At 43.5% G+C, this 17104-nt stretch overlaps 1 protein-coding gene across 6 annotated transcripts in view; it reads left to right on the plus strand.

Annotated features, from left to right (window-relative positions):
• Window positions 1–5476: 5476 nt before the first annotated feature.
• NRAP (nebulin related anchoring protein) overlaps window positions 5477–17104 on the plus strand; it is a 70374-nt gene continuing 58746 nt past the window's right edge. For 2 of the 6 annotated variants that reach the window (XM_067709343.1, XM_067709345.1), the window contains exons 1-7: window positions 5510–5749; window positions 6068–6162; window positions 6749–6836; window positions 11443–11547; window positions 14452–14556; window positions 15872–15976; window positions 16692–16796. In XM_067709343.1, coding sequence (XP_067565444.1) covers window positions 5678–5749; window positions 6068–6162; window positions 6749–6836; window positions 11443–11547; window positions 14452–14556; window positions 15872–15976; window positions 16692–16796 — 675 coding nt within the window. In that variant the 5' untranslated portion in view covers window positions 5510–5677. Of the gene's footprint in view, window positions 5750–6067; window positions 6163–6748; window positions 6837–11442; window positions 11548–14451; window positions 14557–15868; window positions 15977–16691; window positions 16797–17104 lie in introns of all 6 variants that reach the window. The other 4 variants (XM_067709342.1, XM_067709344.1, XM_067709346.1 and 1 more) reach the window with 4 other exon arrangements.

Raw genomic sequence — 17104 nt, forward strand, 5'->3', positions numbered from 1 at the left:
CAGGACCACCAGGCCGCCGCGCGCCCCTTCGGGGAGAGCGCGCCCAGCCCGGCCGGCCAACTGTCGCGCGCGCCATCGCCGGAGGGCGCCCTCAGCAAAGCTGGCCGCGGGCACCGGAGACCGTGCTGGGCAAAGTTTGCAGAGGTCTAAGACCGCTCTCCGAGTGACCGGAAAGCCCGCTCCGCAAACCCGCCGCACGCGGCCTCCTCATCCAGGCGACCAGGCGAACTGAAGAGCGCGCCCAGCCGACTTCGCGGCTCTGGACGATGGGGCGCTCGTCGGAGCCCCCAGCTCCTGCCCTCCCGTTGCTGCCCGGGTCTACACCTGGGCTTCGGCCTCCACACCAGCTCCAGGACCCAGTTCCCAAGGCCCGAAGGCGCCTCCCCCGCCAGACCCTGACCCCAGTTTGCGCGGGTTGCGCCCCTCGGGGGACTGGGCGCCCACATCTGCAAGAGCTACCGTCGCCCAGGGGCCCGCGCTGGGAGCCGCCGTGGTCTCCCGCCTCCCAGAACTTGCTTCGAGTCCCAGGTGTGCCTTTCTCAGCCTTGGGCAGCAGGACGCTAACTCCGTTTTCTGCAGAGCGCGTCCCCAGTGCCTAACACGGCCTGCTGGCCTGGATGTAGCGCCAGAATCATTCATGGACTATTTATTGAGTGCCCCCATGTGTCAGCCGCTGGGTACGTGGCCGTGACTTGGTCTAATGTGGGAGAGTCAGTGTAGTCCCCCCAGCACCACTTCACCCCGGCGTCTCCCACATCTGCAACACCCACGCACCCTCCCACATTTGTCCTTTTTCAACCTTCGGCCTCCAACTGAGGCCTCCAAGGCCTTGCTCTGCGAGACTCCTCAGGGGACCAGCTAATGAACACAGTCGCACTGAGGTGTAAATAGCTGAGGAGAAATTACAGTTTTATTCACACCAGAGATGTTGGCTGTGAAACTGTCAATGCCTTGAGTGAAAGGAGTGAACCTTCGTGGTGTGACATCGGGCAAGAACCACATCTTGTCTTTTATTTGCTCTCCTCTGGGACTGAGACTTCAATATTGTCCGTAAAATCTCACCAGGTAAGGACACTTTCTTGGTTTAAGAAAGACTGGTCCCAGGCAAGGGTAAGGGAGTAATTATAATTTATTAACTTCTGCCAGAATACTGAATTCCTGAATATTTTAAACAAGCAGTTACACAATTTCCACTATGGGTGCCCTATAGGCTGACCTTTTGTGCCACTCCCACCCCCCAATTCGTATGTTGAAACTTAATCCCTAAAGTGATGGCATTAGGAGGTAAGGCCTTTGGGAGGTGCTTAAATCTTGAGGGTGGAGCCCTGGTGAATGGGATTAGTGCCTTTGTAAAGGAGGCCAGACAGAGCTCCCTGGCCTTTTCCACCGCAGAGAGAAATTGCAGTCTGCAACCCAAAGAGGGCTTTGACTAGAACCCAGGCATGCTGGCACCCTGATCTTGGCCTTCTAGCCTCCAGAACTGTGAAGAATAGATTTCTGTTGTTTATAAGCTACTCAGTCTGTGGTATTTTGTCACAGCAGCCAAAACAGACTAAGACAGGCTGCACTACTCTCTTTAATACCCATATTTGTGGGACTTCCCTGGTAGTGCAGTGGTTAAGAATCTGCCTGCCAATGCAGGGGACAGGGGTTCGAGCCCTGGTCCAGGAAGATCCCACATGCCACGGAGCAACTAAGCCCTACTGAAGCCTGTGAGCCTAGAGCCCGTGCTCTGCAACAAGAGAAGCCACTGCAATGAGAAGCCCGCGCACCCCAACAAAGACTCAGTACAGCCGTAGATAAATTTTAAAAATAATAAACTTACGCTTAAAAAAATACCCATATTTGCAAAATATCAGGCAAACTAAATTATTTTAGACACAAAGATAATTTACTTTTTGAAGGAATTCAATTGTGAATCATGGGAGAAATGAAAAATCCTATGAGTAAGGCAAATAAATTACTCTTTAATTTATCTGATTTATAAAATTGTTTTTGCAAGTTATTCCTGAAATATGATGAAACGGTGTTAGATGTGGAGGAGCCTTAACAACTAATCCCTCTGCTCATATTATAGATAAAGAATCTGAGGCACAGAGAGGTTGCCAACATCACAAGCTTTCTAGTGGCAGAACCAGGATCAGGTTGCCTAGAAAAATAATGAATTTTTCATCCACAAGAAGGTTCTACCATAAATTATATCACGCAATTGTTGAAATACGTTGCACACAGGATTTCATTGCTGGCTCAGGTAGAAAGACGGTTTGAAGGAAAGCTTTCTTTTTTCAGTTCTGTAGTGTAGACTGGCATGGGAACTCCCAATGTATTGCTCCGAGGCTGGATTATCACTGTACCAACACATAAAATCACAGATATGTGAAAGGGAAGAAACAATTTTGAACTTTCCCTCTATAATAATTGTACTGACCCTTTAGACCCAAATGATATTCTCTTCTAATTGTATTTCCTGTGTTTCTCCAGCCTTGGCCCATATCATTGTTTTCTGCTTCCTTTCCAAACTCACATGAGTAGAGCATGAGTCTTCCTCTTCACCCTAGAAAAAGAGACCAAGAGATCCAGTGTCCAGTGGCTTCTTTGGGAAAGGACCCTCGTGTTGACTCTCCCCACTCCGTTTCCTGCCTTCTTACTTCTCTCCCTGGGACCATCCTTCTGAATAAAGTCCTTGCACATAAGCCTTTGCCCCAGGTTCTGTTTTTTGGGTAACCCAGGCTAACACACATTGTCTGAACCGATGCCGGGGGGCAGAAGAGCATGTGTGCTCATTGGCTGAGGCTTGGAGGACCTCATGTAATCACTGTGACAAGGGGGAGGGGCTGTACTGGATGTGAGAGGGGTCAGCTGGGCACAGGGAAGACCATCCACAAGGTCTATCAAGCAGATGAGGGCTGTGTGTCTCTTGCCAGCAACAAGGGTTCATTTTAGGTCCTTAAACTGTCCCATTTCCAGTTCTACGGGGTTGTTTTTGCTCACTATTTCTGATACATAGTAAGTGCCTTTTAAAAGCAGAAGTGATGGTAGGAGTCAAATTTAACATCTTTCATTTGGGCCATCCTTGTTTTCACAAGGGTGACTGAGAACTTGTGGCAGCGATGCAATCACAACCTTAGAGGAGTGTTAGGTAGTTTTTTTCTTTAAAGGAAATCTGGCTGCGATTCCTCATCCCTCTGGATGGGGGCAGAGTTCTTTCTCTGTGATTACTGGGGCTTCCAGCCCAGGTCCAGGTAAGGCTGGAGAAATCCCACACAGAGCAAAACGTGTGGGGAACCTATAGGTCTTAGTTCTTTGCCTTTGCTCTTCCCCTTTGTTCAGGCTGCCTTGTATCACATTTCAGCCTGGGAGTCTTCCTGGGTCTAGAGCCCCTACGTAGAGCCTCCTTCCCCTGCTGAGAAGGCAGCGCTATGCCCACTCTCCATCTGTGGGGGAATTCACACTGCACCCTCTCAGTGTCATGGCAACGCTGCTCTTCTTCACTCGCTCTGTGGCCTCCTCCCCCTGGTTCTCCCAACACAACACAAAAGCACCACCGATTTCTCTCTGCCCTACCTGGGGTCCCTCCAGCAGAGTTTCCTCAGAGCCTTTTCTTTAGGCCACAGATCACTAATTGGTAGCCTGCCGTCTCAGTACTGCCCATGTTTCTGTTTTATTGTTTTATTCCCGGTGTTTTACAAAAGAGAGAATTTCAGGTGCAGATGCAGATATCTGGCTTTTCTGGAAAAATCATAATATTAGGCGATGCCGGGTACTGATTGCCTCATGACAGATTGCTGGCGTGGAGTGGTTCAGATGGGACATGTGACCTATGGCTTCACCTCTGTCCCCTGTAGGTATTTTGGTGTGAGTATTAAGTTGATTTCTTTGATTTGATAAATACTTGTTGAGCCCCTTTTCCATATCAGACCTTGTTCTAGGCACTGGGGATACAGAAAGGACAATAAGGACCAAGGCTCCTATTTTGATGGAACTCATGTTTTGATGGAGGAGACGGATAATTTTTAAAAGTAGATATAGTGGGCTTCCCTGGTGGCGCAGTGGTTGAGAGTCCGCCTGCCGATGCAGGGGACACGGGTTCGTGCCCCGGTCCGGGAAGATCCCACATGCCGCGGAGCGGCTGGGCCCGTGAGCCATGGCCGCTGAGCCTGCGCGTCCGGAGCCTGTGCTCCGCAGCGGGAGAGGCCACAACAGTGAGAGGCCCATGTACCACAAAAAAAAAAAAAAAAGAGTAGATATAGTAAGATTTCAGGGGTCAGGTGGTGGTAACCGCTGTGAAGAGCATAAAGCAGGGGGAGGGTCATAGAAGGCAGTGAGCTGAGGGGGGGGACAGGTGTGATGCCGTCTTTTGTAAGCTGTTTCTGGAAGGCCTGTTTTAAGTGACATTTAGGTAGACCCCTGAAGGCAGTGAGGGGCTTCACAAAGCCAAGAAGAGAGCTTGTCTTCAAGCTGCTCCCTTTCAAGCCTGGGAGGCAAGGACTTCTTGGAACGGTCCAGGATAGCATACAGAAGCCGGCACTCAAAGAGTTCTCATCTGTTCTTAGTTTTGCATTCTTGCAGAAGCTACACACGAATTGATATCTTAACAAGTTTGCCGTCCTACTCTTATAAAATCTTTATTTATTTTTTTAAGTTTTATTGAATTATAGTTGATTTACAATGTTATGTTAATTTCTGCTGTACAGCAAAGTGACTCAGTTACACATATATATACGTATATATTTTTCATATTCTTTTCTTTTATGGTTTGTCCAGGATATTGAATATAGTTCCCTGTGCTATACAGTAGGACCTTGTTTATCCATCCTATATATAATAGTTTGCCTCTACTAATCCCCAACTTCCAGTCTTTTCCACTCCTACCCCCCCTTCCCCTTGGCAACCACAAGTCTGTTCTCTATGTCTGAGTCTTTTTTTGTTTCATAGATATGTTCATTTGTGTTGTATTTTAGATTCCACATATAAGTGATATCATATGGTATTTATCTTTTTCTTTGTCTTATTTCACTTAGTATGATCATCTCTAGGTCCATCCATGTTGCTGCAAACGGCATTATTTCTTTTTTATGGCTGAGTAATATTAAACATTTTTAATAGACAAGGCTAAATTTCAGATATGGCATTTACCCTCCTGTGGAGTGAGTCAATCCTGTTTTATTTTCTTTTGCGGGGGGAGCTGGACTTTCCGCCTTACTCACAGGCCTCACAGAGCAAGCTTTCTCATTTGGTCGTTGGATGAGGGTGTGGTGTATGCCTTCGAGTTCTTTTCTTGGATTATGATCACAGTTAGTGTTAAACTACTACATGCTGCCTGATCGTACACGAGGACTTGGTCATCCACTTAGACGTGATGCTGTTGTGAGTTCACTTTTCTATTTAGGGAAGCGTGTCAGCTGGGAATACCTCCACCTTATTTCCCAGACGCATGCGTGCTGAGCGAGTTGCCAAAATAGCCCTTTGAGTAAGTGGCAGCTTTAAAAACCATCCAGCTGCTGACTTCAAACTAGAAGGTCAGCAGAGGAAAGTGGAAGTTGGATTCTGAACGGTCAGGGTGCCCACAGAAATTTACTAGGGGTCGGGATCTTGGAGACTTGAACAACTAGACTGGGGCTTCTCCTTGGATTTCTTACTTGGTACCTATCTTTGTCTTCTCTCTTCGGACTTCAAGATGAATGTGCAGGCTTGCTCCAGGTGTGGGTACGGAGTATACCCTGCTGAGAAGATCAGCTGTCTAGACCAGGTCAGTAGACTTTTCTTGGCCTTTGGGAATCATAACAAACATGAGAAATTTATCTTCTCACATATGGACATGTGGGCTTTTTTAAACCACCAAAATAAGATGCTTTCCCCACCTTTCTTCACTTCTACCCATTTCTAGCTACATCTCCTGTATTGCCTCAAATTTTAAAAATTCATTTATGTATCGTAGCCATGTGTGTGTGTGTTTTATCACCATTTTATCACTAAAGCTCATTTTTTTTTACCCTGAAATATATTAAGAATCCTGAGTCTGAAAAAAAAAGGTAATTTTGCTAAATCTTTTCTGTTTGATTTCTAGATATGGCACAAAGCATGTTTTCACTGTGAAATTTGCAAGATGATGCTATCGGTTAATAACTTTGTGAGTCACCAGAAAAAGCCATACTGTCATGCGTAAGTGTTTGACGCCTCTTCCCAACACCTCTTGAGTTGTGTTTATCTTTTTTTTAACAAGCAGCCAACTGGAGGTTCAAATCACACACTCCAGGGTTAAATCCAAGAAATGCCTTCTCAAAAGTTTTTACTTCCATACAAACTTCCATACAATCATTACAGAGACTTAAGACGGGATTTTATGCAATGGACAGAAAGTTGAAAATTTCAGATTTCTTATAAGTAAAAGATCAAATCTATCCACTACAACCTCATGTCAAATTATTAAATATTGTGCAGAACAGTGTAATTTCCATGAATATGCATGAAGCTTTAAAACGTTTTCTTTTAAATAATTTCAGAATCCTTTTCTATTCCTTCAGAAAGTTTTTAAGTGATCATTTCCAGTTAAATTTGGTCTTTAAGTTAAATAGGTTGAATTTATTTGATTAGCCTTTGTTTCCTTTAAGACGCATTGCCTGGAAAATCTTGAATTTAATTATTAGATTTTATATTTTTGATTTAAAAAATGACTCCGCCTTTAAGAATAGTCAGTCATCTTGGATAACGCACAGTTCTAATTTTGGCTTATATCTACTTTTTGTAGCCATAACCCCAAGAACAACACTTTTACAAGTGTCTGTCACACTCCATTAAATCTAAATGTGAGGAAATCTCCAGAGGCCATTTGTGGGGTAAGTTACTTAATTTGGAATTTCAAAATAGCCTTTAAAGAAGATTTCTTAGCTCAGGCACCTGTTAGGATTTTAAGTGTCTCTGCCTAGATGTGAACCTGCCCATTTTCTCCACATATACAAGCAAAGTATATTTAAGTAACAAATATTGCTATTTGCCCTACCACAACATAGAGGCCAGTACACAGGATAATCTAGCTTGAATATCTGAGATCCTTGAATCTATTTTAATCTCTCTGTGTCTGCCAGCTCTGGACACCTTGATGCAATAGGCTGTGCATACACTAGGTGCTTAATACATAAAACAAAGTTTATATAGTTGGAAAGTATTACAAAAGCCTTTCCTTTCTGTCCCCATGATATTTTGGTACAGACATTGAAACCTCTAGTTCCGTACTCTTAAATCTCTCCGAATTCAGTAGTGTTTCAGTTTCTTTGCAGTGTTTAAGATCTCTTTCCCTATGGGTAGTGGTAGGTCAAAGATATTTCTATTTGGAACTGATGTTTGGATAGACCAGGAGGCCATATTGATAAACCAACCCCTTTTGAAAAAACAACAGTAGAGTTTTGTCAAATAACTGTTGCTTAAATGCTTGCATTTATTAAAATGATGAATCATTTCACTTCCCTCCCCCATGCTCCACAACAAGTTGTTTTTTGGGATGGACCTAGCAGCTTTCTAAAATTAGAAAGTGACACAGGAGGTGGAAGGCTCTCTAGTAATCTGCCTTCCTCATGTTACCTCACCTCATCCTGACTCTCCGGCCTGCCCAGGCCGTGTCCTCCTCAAGAAAATGGTTTAGATTGAGCTTATCATTACCATGTGGCTCTCTACACAGACTGCCAAGAAGCTTATTTCACGAAATGCTTTGCACCAACTGTGAGTTTATTATTTTTACAAGCTTATATAGTATTTACTGTACAGTCAGTTCATTTAATACATTACAATCCAATAAAGTAAATACTATTATTATCCCATTCTACTGGTGAGGAAACTGAGGCTCAGAGAGTTGTTCATATATCATTGATTTCTAAGGGTTAACAAGCCTTAAGAATTCACAAGCCTAGATTACTGAGAAGGCGAATTCTTTTAGGATTTTGCTTTCATCTCTGTTTGTTTGGTTTTTGTTGTTGTTTGTTTTCATCTCTTTTAGTCTAAGGGCAACCACACAAAATTACAATCAATACTGCATTTAACTCTCAGTTCGATAGAGTGCCAGCACTCTTTGAGGCCCGTTATCTGTGTGATCTCACTTTTTCTTCACAAGAACCCTCTGTAATATTATCATATTACGGTTGGGGAGGCTGAGGCTCAGAGAAATTAAGTAACTTGCCCAGTTTTACCTGGCTAGTCCAATGGGCACAAATCCAGATCTTTCTCACTCTGGGACCTGTATCCTAAACTGCTCCATTGGTCTACTCCCATGTACCTAGGGGGCGGCAAACTCTCTAGGAGGAAAAAAAAAGCACTTATTTATGTTTACAAACATCCAGATATTTCTGCAGTTCTGGGGCCAGAGTTTGACAGATTGAACACAAGGAGACGTACTTATACATCAGAGTACTATTTGTATTTATTACAAAAAGATCCATAATATCTGTATCTTTCATCCTATGCGAGGTGTCAGCTGGCATGGCCCCCTTATGCTCTTACAACAGGTCACACAGTATTTACCTTTTTTTGAGGTGATAGCGGATTCACTTTCTTTTAACTTGTATGACAGGCCCAACCTGGAGCAAGATCATTGCTGGTTCTGTTTCCAGCCACAGACAGTGATGTGAGCTTCTCAGGAAGCCTGTGTGTGTGTATTTGTTCACATCTATGTAAACATATGTGTATGTGTATAAAAATGTATGTGTGCATGTGGGGAGTGTATGTAGGTATGAATATGTGTACACGTGTATACATACGTGTGTACATGGTGCATACGCATGTGTGTATGTATATGTACACGTGTATACATATCTGTGTGCACGTCTGTGCAGGTGTGTGGTGTGTGTTGTGTGTTATCTGTGTGGTGGATGTGTGTTTACATGCATGTGTGTGTACATGCATATGTGTGTACATGCGTATGTGTGCATGTGTTACACGCATATGTGTGGGTGTGTACATACATATGGGTGTGTACATGCATATGTGTGTGTGTGTGTGTACTGAACAATTGACTTCTGAGACCCCTTTCTCCTCCTTTCCCACCAGGGAAAACATCTAATGGACAACAATGTCTGTTCTAGGCCCCAGATTTTTTTTTTAAATAAATTTATTTATTTGTTTATTTTTGGCCATGTCGGGTCTTGTTGCTACAAATGGTTTTCTCTAGTTGCAGCGAGCAGCGGCTACTCTTCATTGCAGTGCGAGGGCTTCTCATTGCGGTGGCTCCTCTTGTTGCGGAGCACGGGCTCTAGGCGCAAGGGCTTCAGTAGTTGTGGCACATGGGCTTAGTTGCTCCACGGCATGTGGGATCTTCCCAGACCAGGGCTCAAACCCATGTTGCCTGCATTGGCAGGCAGATTCTTAACCACTGCACCACCAGGGAAGTCCCCAAGGCCCTAGATCTTATAACCATTCTAGGGAGTGTGGTGGATTACTTTCTTACTCCCTTTTCTTCTCTGAGAGACTTTGCCAATTGAATAAAAAACAGATTCATGGTGCACATGCTAAAATTAAAAAAAAGGAAAGAAAGGGATGCTTCAGTAATGGTGATGAAGGAGAAAAGTAAAGATTTTAAGTTGGCATTTGAGGCAGGTTGACATTTTTCTGTTTTTAAAATGTCATTCTTTAAAAAGTAAATGAATAAATAAATATTTACTAAGACAAAATTTCCTGTTTGGTAGGTGTGAATGGAACTTTTAGCAAAATAGAGCATCTGGGTTCCCTTCTATTTGGAGAATGCACTTCAGCCCTTAATGCTTCCTTACCCCACTATTAACATTTATGGCTTTTTCTCTCTTCCTGCTTCCTCTGAATAATCACGAGTCCTGTGAAAGGTCTCTGGGGAGGCAGGCACGGCCCCCACACTGCCACCCCCCGCCCCATGATGGATTTGTCCTGTGAGACGGGGCAGCAAATACGGCTTCCTGTTTATTTTGGTCATGTGATTCTGATTCCGTAAGTCAATGGCTCTCAAGGAGGGCAGTTTTGCCCCCCAGGTGATGTCTGGGGACTTTTGGGGGTCAGAACTGGGAAGTTAGGAATACTGTTGGCATCTGGTGGATAGAGACCACCTATCCTGCTCAGCGTAGTGCCGTGCACTAGACAGTCCCCCCAACAAATAACGAAATGGCCCCAAATATCAGTGGAGCTGCCAACAAGAAACTTTGCCTTGAGTCTGTGTAATGTTTGTGGTAGTTTCTCAAAATCCAAGGGAAAAAACATGTTAAGATCTCTCAGTTTATCTATTTTAAAGTATACATATTAGTGCAGCATTAAGCAAGTCCAGACAAAGTGCCCTTGACAGGGAACTAGAATTCCTGGATTGTGAGCCTGGCTCTGCTAAATCATTGAATGTTTTCAATAAGTTCATTTTTCTTCTCTGAGCTTCTTTCCTCACCTGTAAAATTAATGACTTAAACTTCAACTTGTTAAAGTTGCAGGTTAAAGTTGCAGGTTTCTGGGCCCCATCTTGGATCTTGGATCTCATATTATAATATCTGGATTTGGACTTAAGACCTGATTTTTTTTCTTTTGTTGTTAGCTCCTTTTATGTTCTCCTCAAGAAATCTTTGCCTATTCCAAAGCCATGAAGATATTGTTAGATGTCAGTTCTCCTCAAATTGATCTACACATCCAATGCAATCCCAGCCAAAATCCTGGTGTTTTTCATAGAAATTGACAAACTGATTCTAAAATTGATATGTACATACCATGATTCTAGAATGGCCAAGAAGTCTTGAAGAACAAAATCAATGGACTTAGGTTACCAGATTTCTAGACTTACTATAAAAGTAGTAGTAATTAACTCAGCATAGTATTGGTGTAAGAATAGACAGACAGACCAGTAGAAAACAATACAACATCCAGAAATAGAGCTGCACATATGTGGTCACTTGAGTTACAACAAAGGCACCACTGCATTTCAATGTAGCAAGAATGATCTTTAAATAAATGGTACTGGAGTGATTGGACACTTACGTCGAAAAAAATGAACCTTGATATCTACCTCATACATAAAAATCAACTCAAGGTGTGTTATAGATCAAGATGTGAAAGGTGAAATTATAAAGCAGAGGAGAACAGCTACATGAATTTGGGGAGCCAGTATTTAACAAGTTCCCTGGGTGTTGCACAGGCTAAAGTTAAGAACAACTGCTTGAATGTCTAGTGTTTTCTAAGCTGAACACTTGGTGTTGTGTGATTAGCTCATAGAGATGTTGCCTTTTTTAATTGCACTGCTAAATAGAGCTTTGCGCACAGCAGGTGCTTTCTGTGTGCCCTTTGGCTGGTGGTACAGATGAAGCTGTGGTGACATTGACAGCTGTGGCTTGTAGTGCAGTTAAGATGCTTTGCAGTTGTGACTTAGGCTCCCCGCCCCAGTTTAGCTGTATATTATTTGTTTCCTTTCTCTTTTCTGATGGAAACATTACTGATAATATCTTCATTGTGCAGATCGATGACCAAGACGATGGCAAACGGTTTAAATCGTTTTTTCACTGGGACATGAAATCCAAGGATGGGGCGGCTGCACCTAACAGGCAACCATTGGTGGATGAGGTGAAGGAAGAGTTATAAATGGGTTTGGAAACAGAGAAAAGAATGACACACTATGCAAATGAAATGTATTATCGGTATTACTTCTAGAGGGCATTGGTTACACTTTCTTTTATCCAGTTTGTAATTCCAGCTGTCTGCAGAAGACCCAGCATCACCTCAGCCAGATCTGCTCCAGTCCAAGCTCACTGACTTCTCCCTTCCAACCACTGTGTTTCTGTCACTGGGATCAGCCACCAGGCTGGAAGCCAAGGCTGCCCTTTCTTCTTCTGACCCTTCACTCAGCTCCACCCCTTCCCTCCCATTTCACTGTCCCAGCTCTGAGCCCCATCATCTCCTGCCTGGACCTTTGTGAGCACCTTCCCTCTCCTGGGTTTGCCCCTCTCCAGCCTGTCGTATGACATTGGTCACACACATCTTCCTGCTTGTCTCTGGTTTACTCTTCCCATCACCTGAGAATTTGTGGTCATTCTCTATTGACAGCCTCATCATTTCAAAATTCCCCAACCATTTGTTTTTAATGATCCACATAAAACAGTCCAAACAGTGCAAAGCTAACCCTTTGTCCACTATCTCCAATCCCAGTTCCTTCTGTAGAGGTACCCATTGTTGTCAGTCTTGTGGGTATCCTTCCAGACTCTCTCTCCTCATTTACAAATTAATATCTATATAATTTATTTTTTAGCTACTTACATTTATATATGACTACTGCCACTGATTGAAGGACCTTTAATGAGTTATTTAACCATTCTTTTCTTTGGCTTTCTTTAAGTTCAATTTTTAAGTGAACTTCAAAGAGTTCCTGATTCACAGGACTATTGTAAAAATTAAGAGTATATAAACGTAAGGATCTTAGAACACTGGTTGGCACAACAAATGTCAGCTAGTATTTCTTATGGAAAATTATAGATGTATGTTTCTATTGAAATGTATAATTTTGTTTTTCCATGAAACAATACGCATTGTTTTACAACTTGCATTTTTCGCTCAACAAATACCCTGGAGATGTTTGTATGTCAGCAACCTTTTAAGCTGTTGTAGGTGGGTAGATCATGGGTGCAATCATTAAGAGAGGATGTATCATGCTTTCTTATTGATAGGCAGGGTTATTCCCATTTTTTTTCTGTTACGAATTTGCAGTGAACACCTTTGTGCAAGACCTCTTTTGGACACAGTGAGAGTTTCTCTAGAATAGATAATGGAAAATGAGGTTGCTAGATCAAGAGTCTGTGCCTTTTTAATTTTAGTAGACAAACTGTCAAATTTCTGTCTGTACATTAAAATGGCTGTACAGGGCTTCCCTGGTGGCGCAGTGGTTGAGAGTTCGTCTGCCGATGCAGGGGACGCGGGTTCATGCCCCAGTCCGGGAAGATCCCACATGCCGCAGAGCGGCTGGGCCCGTGAGCCATGGCCGCTGAGCCTGCGCGTCCGGAGCCTGTGCTCCGCAGCGGGAGGGGCCACAGCAGTGAGAGGCCCGCGTACGGCAAAAAAAAAAAGAAAAAAAAAAAATGGCTGTACATTTTCTATTCCCACAGGCAGAGTATGAGAATACCCGTTTCCCACAGACTCACCAGCACTTGGTATTACCAGATAAAAGTTTTAACAACCTGTATTTGGTTGTTTGAATTTAAACTTCCCCGATTGGGAAGTTGAGCATATTTTCACATGTGAATTATCTGTCTTTCCAGATCGCCAAAAGATGGTCTGTGCAACTTGCCCCACCTCCAGCCCACTTGTTTCCTCATCCTTACTCCCAATTCCAATCAAACCCACCTCCTCATGGTCTTTCACATGAAGCCTATCACTGCCTTCATGCTTTTATTCATGGCAGTCCCCACTCCGAGAATTTATTCAACATATATGTATTGAGTATTATATGCCAGGCATAGTTCCAGGCTACTGGAATACATCAGTGCACAAAACAGATAAAAATCCCTGCCTTCATGGAACTGACCTCCTAGAGTAGATGTTTTTCTTTTTCCCTTTGCATCATCTGTTAACTGACCTTAGCCCTGGAGGACCAGCTCAAATTCCTGTCCAAAACAGGGGCCATCATATACAGATTGCTTTTTCAAAACTCTCACTATGTTTTATCTTCAATACAGTACGTTTAATCACAAAAATGTTCTCTAATAGCTCATTGTTTCATATGTTAGGGTTTTTTTGGGGTTTTTTTGGTTTTTTTTTGCGGTACGTGGGCCTCTCACTGTTGTGGCCTCTCCCGTTGCGGAGCACAGGCTCCGGACGCGCAGGCTCAGCGGCCATGGCTCACGGGCCCAGCCGCTCCGCGGCATGTGGGATCTTCCCGGACCGGGGCACGAACCCGTGTCCCCTGCATCGGCAGGCGGACTCTCAACCACTGCGCCACCAGGGAAGCCCCCATGTGTTAGTTTTATCTCCATAGATAGGTCACAAGTATCTTAAAAGAGAAACTGTGATTTCTTCTTCTTCCTTTTTTGATTTTCTTTTCCCAGTGTTAACTGCCTAATCTAATGCTTGGCACGCAACAGGCAGCAGGTTTCTGAAGCTTGGCTGGATAGTGCTGATTAGTCTTAGGTGGCCTGTCCACAGCAGCTCCCCGCCGCCCATCTTGGTGCAATAATGAGCAAAGAAATGTTAAGTTACATTTGGACCTCTTCTATGATATAAGTGAATCTCAGAAAGCTTGGTTATTTAGGATATTAGGTTATTTTCTAGTTTGAAAAAAAATGAACATTCTGGTTAGGTGAGACCTACCATAACGCAAGAGGAGTTTATAGTTTTTAGAGAATGTCTACTTTTTCTATCTTGTATTGACAATGCATGTCAATGTATGTATGTTGCCGGGAGGGTGGAGTAGGTAGGGGGATCTTACGAGGCAAATGTGTGGGGTGTGTGTTTGTATACATTTGTGTTTTTCCTCTATAGAGAGCCTATTGGACTGGATATGGGGAAGGGAATGCTTGGTGCGCAGGAGCTCTGCCAGACGCTGAAGTCGTAAGGATGGCTAAGGCTCAGAAGTCACTGGGTGAGGTAAGGGCCCTGGAAAGTTACTTTAGCAATTAGTTTGAATATTCCTTTATTTTAAGATTGTGGTAGACAGAATACTGGCCCTCCCCGAAAGATTCCCGTGTCCTAATCCCTGGAACCTGCATATATGCTACTTTGCGTGGCCAAAGGGATGTTACAGATATGATTATGGTAAGGATTTTTCTTGTTTATTGAAGGATAGTTGATTCACAATGTTGTGTTAGTTTCTGACGTACAGCAAAGTGATTCAGTTATACATATACATACGTTTCTATGTATATATATATATTTTTTCAGATTCTTTTCCATTATAATTTATTACAAGATACTGAATATAGTTCCCTGTGCTATACTGTAGGACCTTGTTGTTTATCTATTTTATATATTACTATATATATCTGCTAAACCCAAACTCCTAATTAAGGTAAGGATAGGAAGATTATCCTGGATTATTAGGGTGGACCAAATGTAACAAGAGTCCTTATAAGGAGGGAGGCAGGAGGGTCAGAGTCAGAGAAAAGATGATGTGACAACAGAAGCAGAGGTCAAAAGTGTTTGGGGCCATAAGCCAAGGAATGCGGGCAGCCTCCAGAAGCTGGAAAAGGCAAAGAAATGGATTCTCCACAAGAGCCTCCAAAAGGAATCAGCCCTGATGCCCTGTTTTAGGTTTCTGACCTGTAGCACCATAAGAGAGATCTTAGTAGGTTTGCATCGTAGAAAAGGCAATTTTAGCCCAGGTTATGGAAATCCTTAGTGATGTGCGCACAGTACCCTCTAGTCCTCTCCATACACCCAGGGCACCTGCCCTTTGAAGAAACCACTCTGGAAAATATTGCTAGTCTTTAGTAACTTTTCTTTAGCAAATGGAAAGAAGACAACAGAAACACAATTGCTAAGGTGGAAAACAGACCATCAGAGATACTCAAAAGTTAGGAGCAGAAAAGAGCAGACGTTTCACTCCCAGTGCTGTAGAACTGTCTCTAGTACCAGAAAGTCTTCTGCATAATAATTGCTGCATTATCATACAAGTCTTTGAGTTAAAGGGCATCCCTTGGGTTGTGCCAGGTTCCACATAGTTTAATATAAACATTGAAGGAGAAACCCTTTGACCTGGGAAATATGCTTTCTTCAGCCTTGAAGGTGTTATTTAAATCACCAAGTGAATAACATTGTCAAATTTATTCCAGGTGACTGAAATATTTTCCAAGTATCTTATACATCCAATTGCATTGGTTCTGATGATGCTTGCTATTGCAGTTTTATTCGTTCTCATTGGATTTCATATTGGTTCTCATGCTGACCTTGGTCTGACCAGCAGGAGTACACAGAAGACCATGAGGAACAGCGGGGCAAGGGCAGCTTTCCAGCCATGATCACACCCGCTCATCAAAGGGCCAAGATAGCCAACCAGCTGGCCAGCCAAGTGAGTGTCTTAGTGCTTATTCACCATTGATTACGCTAATGTTTGTCATTAGTGAACCCCTGGGATTGATTCAGATAAAATCCAAAAGGAGGGTGCTTTGGAGCAGTAGGTACCCTTAGTGTGATATTATGGAGAAAACTATGTTCTTATCTTTTCCCTATCATTCACTTTCTGTGCCTTGTTTGGGCCACATCTATCACATGGAGAGAAGACCATGTAGCTCACCACAAGACTGGACCAAATAATTTCTTGTGGTGGCGTTAGCATTAAGGACACTGATTTTTATTAAGTGGATGGTGGAACCTCCTGAAGAGTAGCACAACTTGCTGGTTAAGAGCTCAGATTTTAGAGCTGGAATGTTGGGATTTGAACCTTGGCTTTCTCACTTAGTACCTGTGGGACCATGAGCCAATTACTTAACCTTTCTGTTCCTCAGCTGCTCTTTAGTAAAATGGGGAAAATCATAGTCTTGCCTTATGTGATTGTTATGGAGATGAATGAATATTTGTTAACGTTTAGAAGTTCCTGGCACTCTCTTGGACTTAACACATGAGCATTGATGCTTTTTGGAGAGGAGCTCGTAGAACAAACGAGAAAGACTTGCCATGTGTTTGCGTTGAGTGTGGCCTGATGGTGTAGCTTCAGGACAGCCGCAAGGAGAGGTCCTACAAAGGCTGTTGGGTGTGACCTTGACTCTATGCTGTCCCCTCACCAGGTGGAGTACAAGAGAGGGCATGACGAACACATCTCCAGGTTCAGCACAGTGGTGGATACCCCTGAGCTTCTCCGGGCCAAGGCGGCGGGACAGCTTCAAAGTGATGTAAGAAATGATGGAGACCAGATGCAGTGATTCTCGTTTAAGGTTCCCCATTCTTTCCTTACGTGGAGGAAGAGGCAGGGAGAATGCAGGCGGCATCTCAATCCTGTGCGGGGGCCAGGAAGAACTTTCTAAGGTCAAGGATGGTCGGGTCAGATTTGGCAGCCAGCACAGACCTTGCAAAAACTTTTCCTTAGAGAGAAAAGTTTACACGGTATTAGTAACAAACCAGGTATATCTGATTAATCTTAAAGAAGTCTCTCCTTGTCACTGCAAATTGTAGAAGATCACTTCCGAAGCATTTCTTCCCT

Source organism: Pseudorca crassidens, chromosome 16, assembly GCF_039906515.1.
Source record: "Pseudorca crassidens isolate mPseCra1 chromosome 16, mPseCra1.hap1, whole genome shotgun sequence".
Classification (NCBI taxonomy): Eukaryota; Metazoa; Chordata; class Mammalia; order Artiodactyla; family Delphinidae; genus Pseudorca; species Pseudorca crassidens.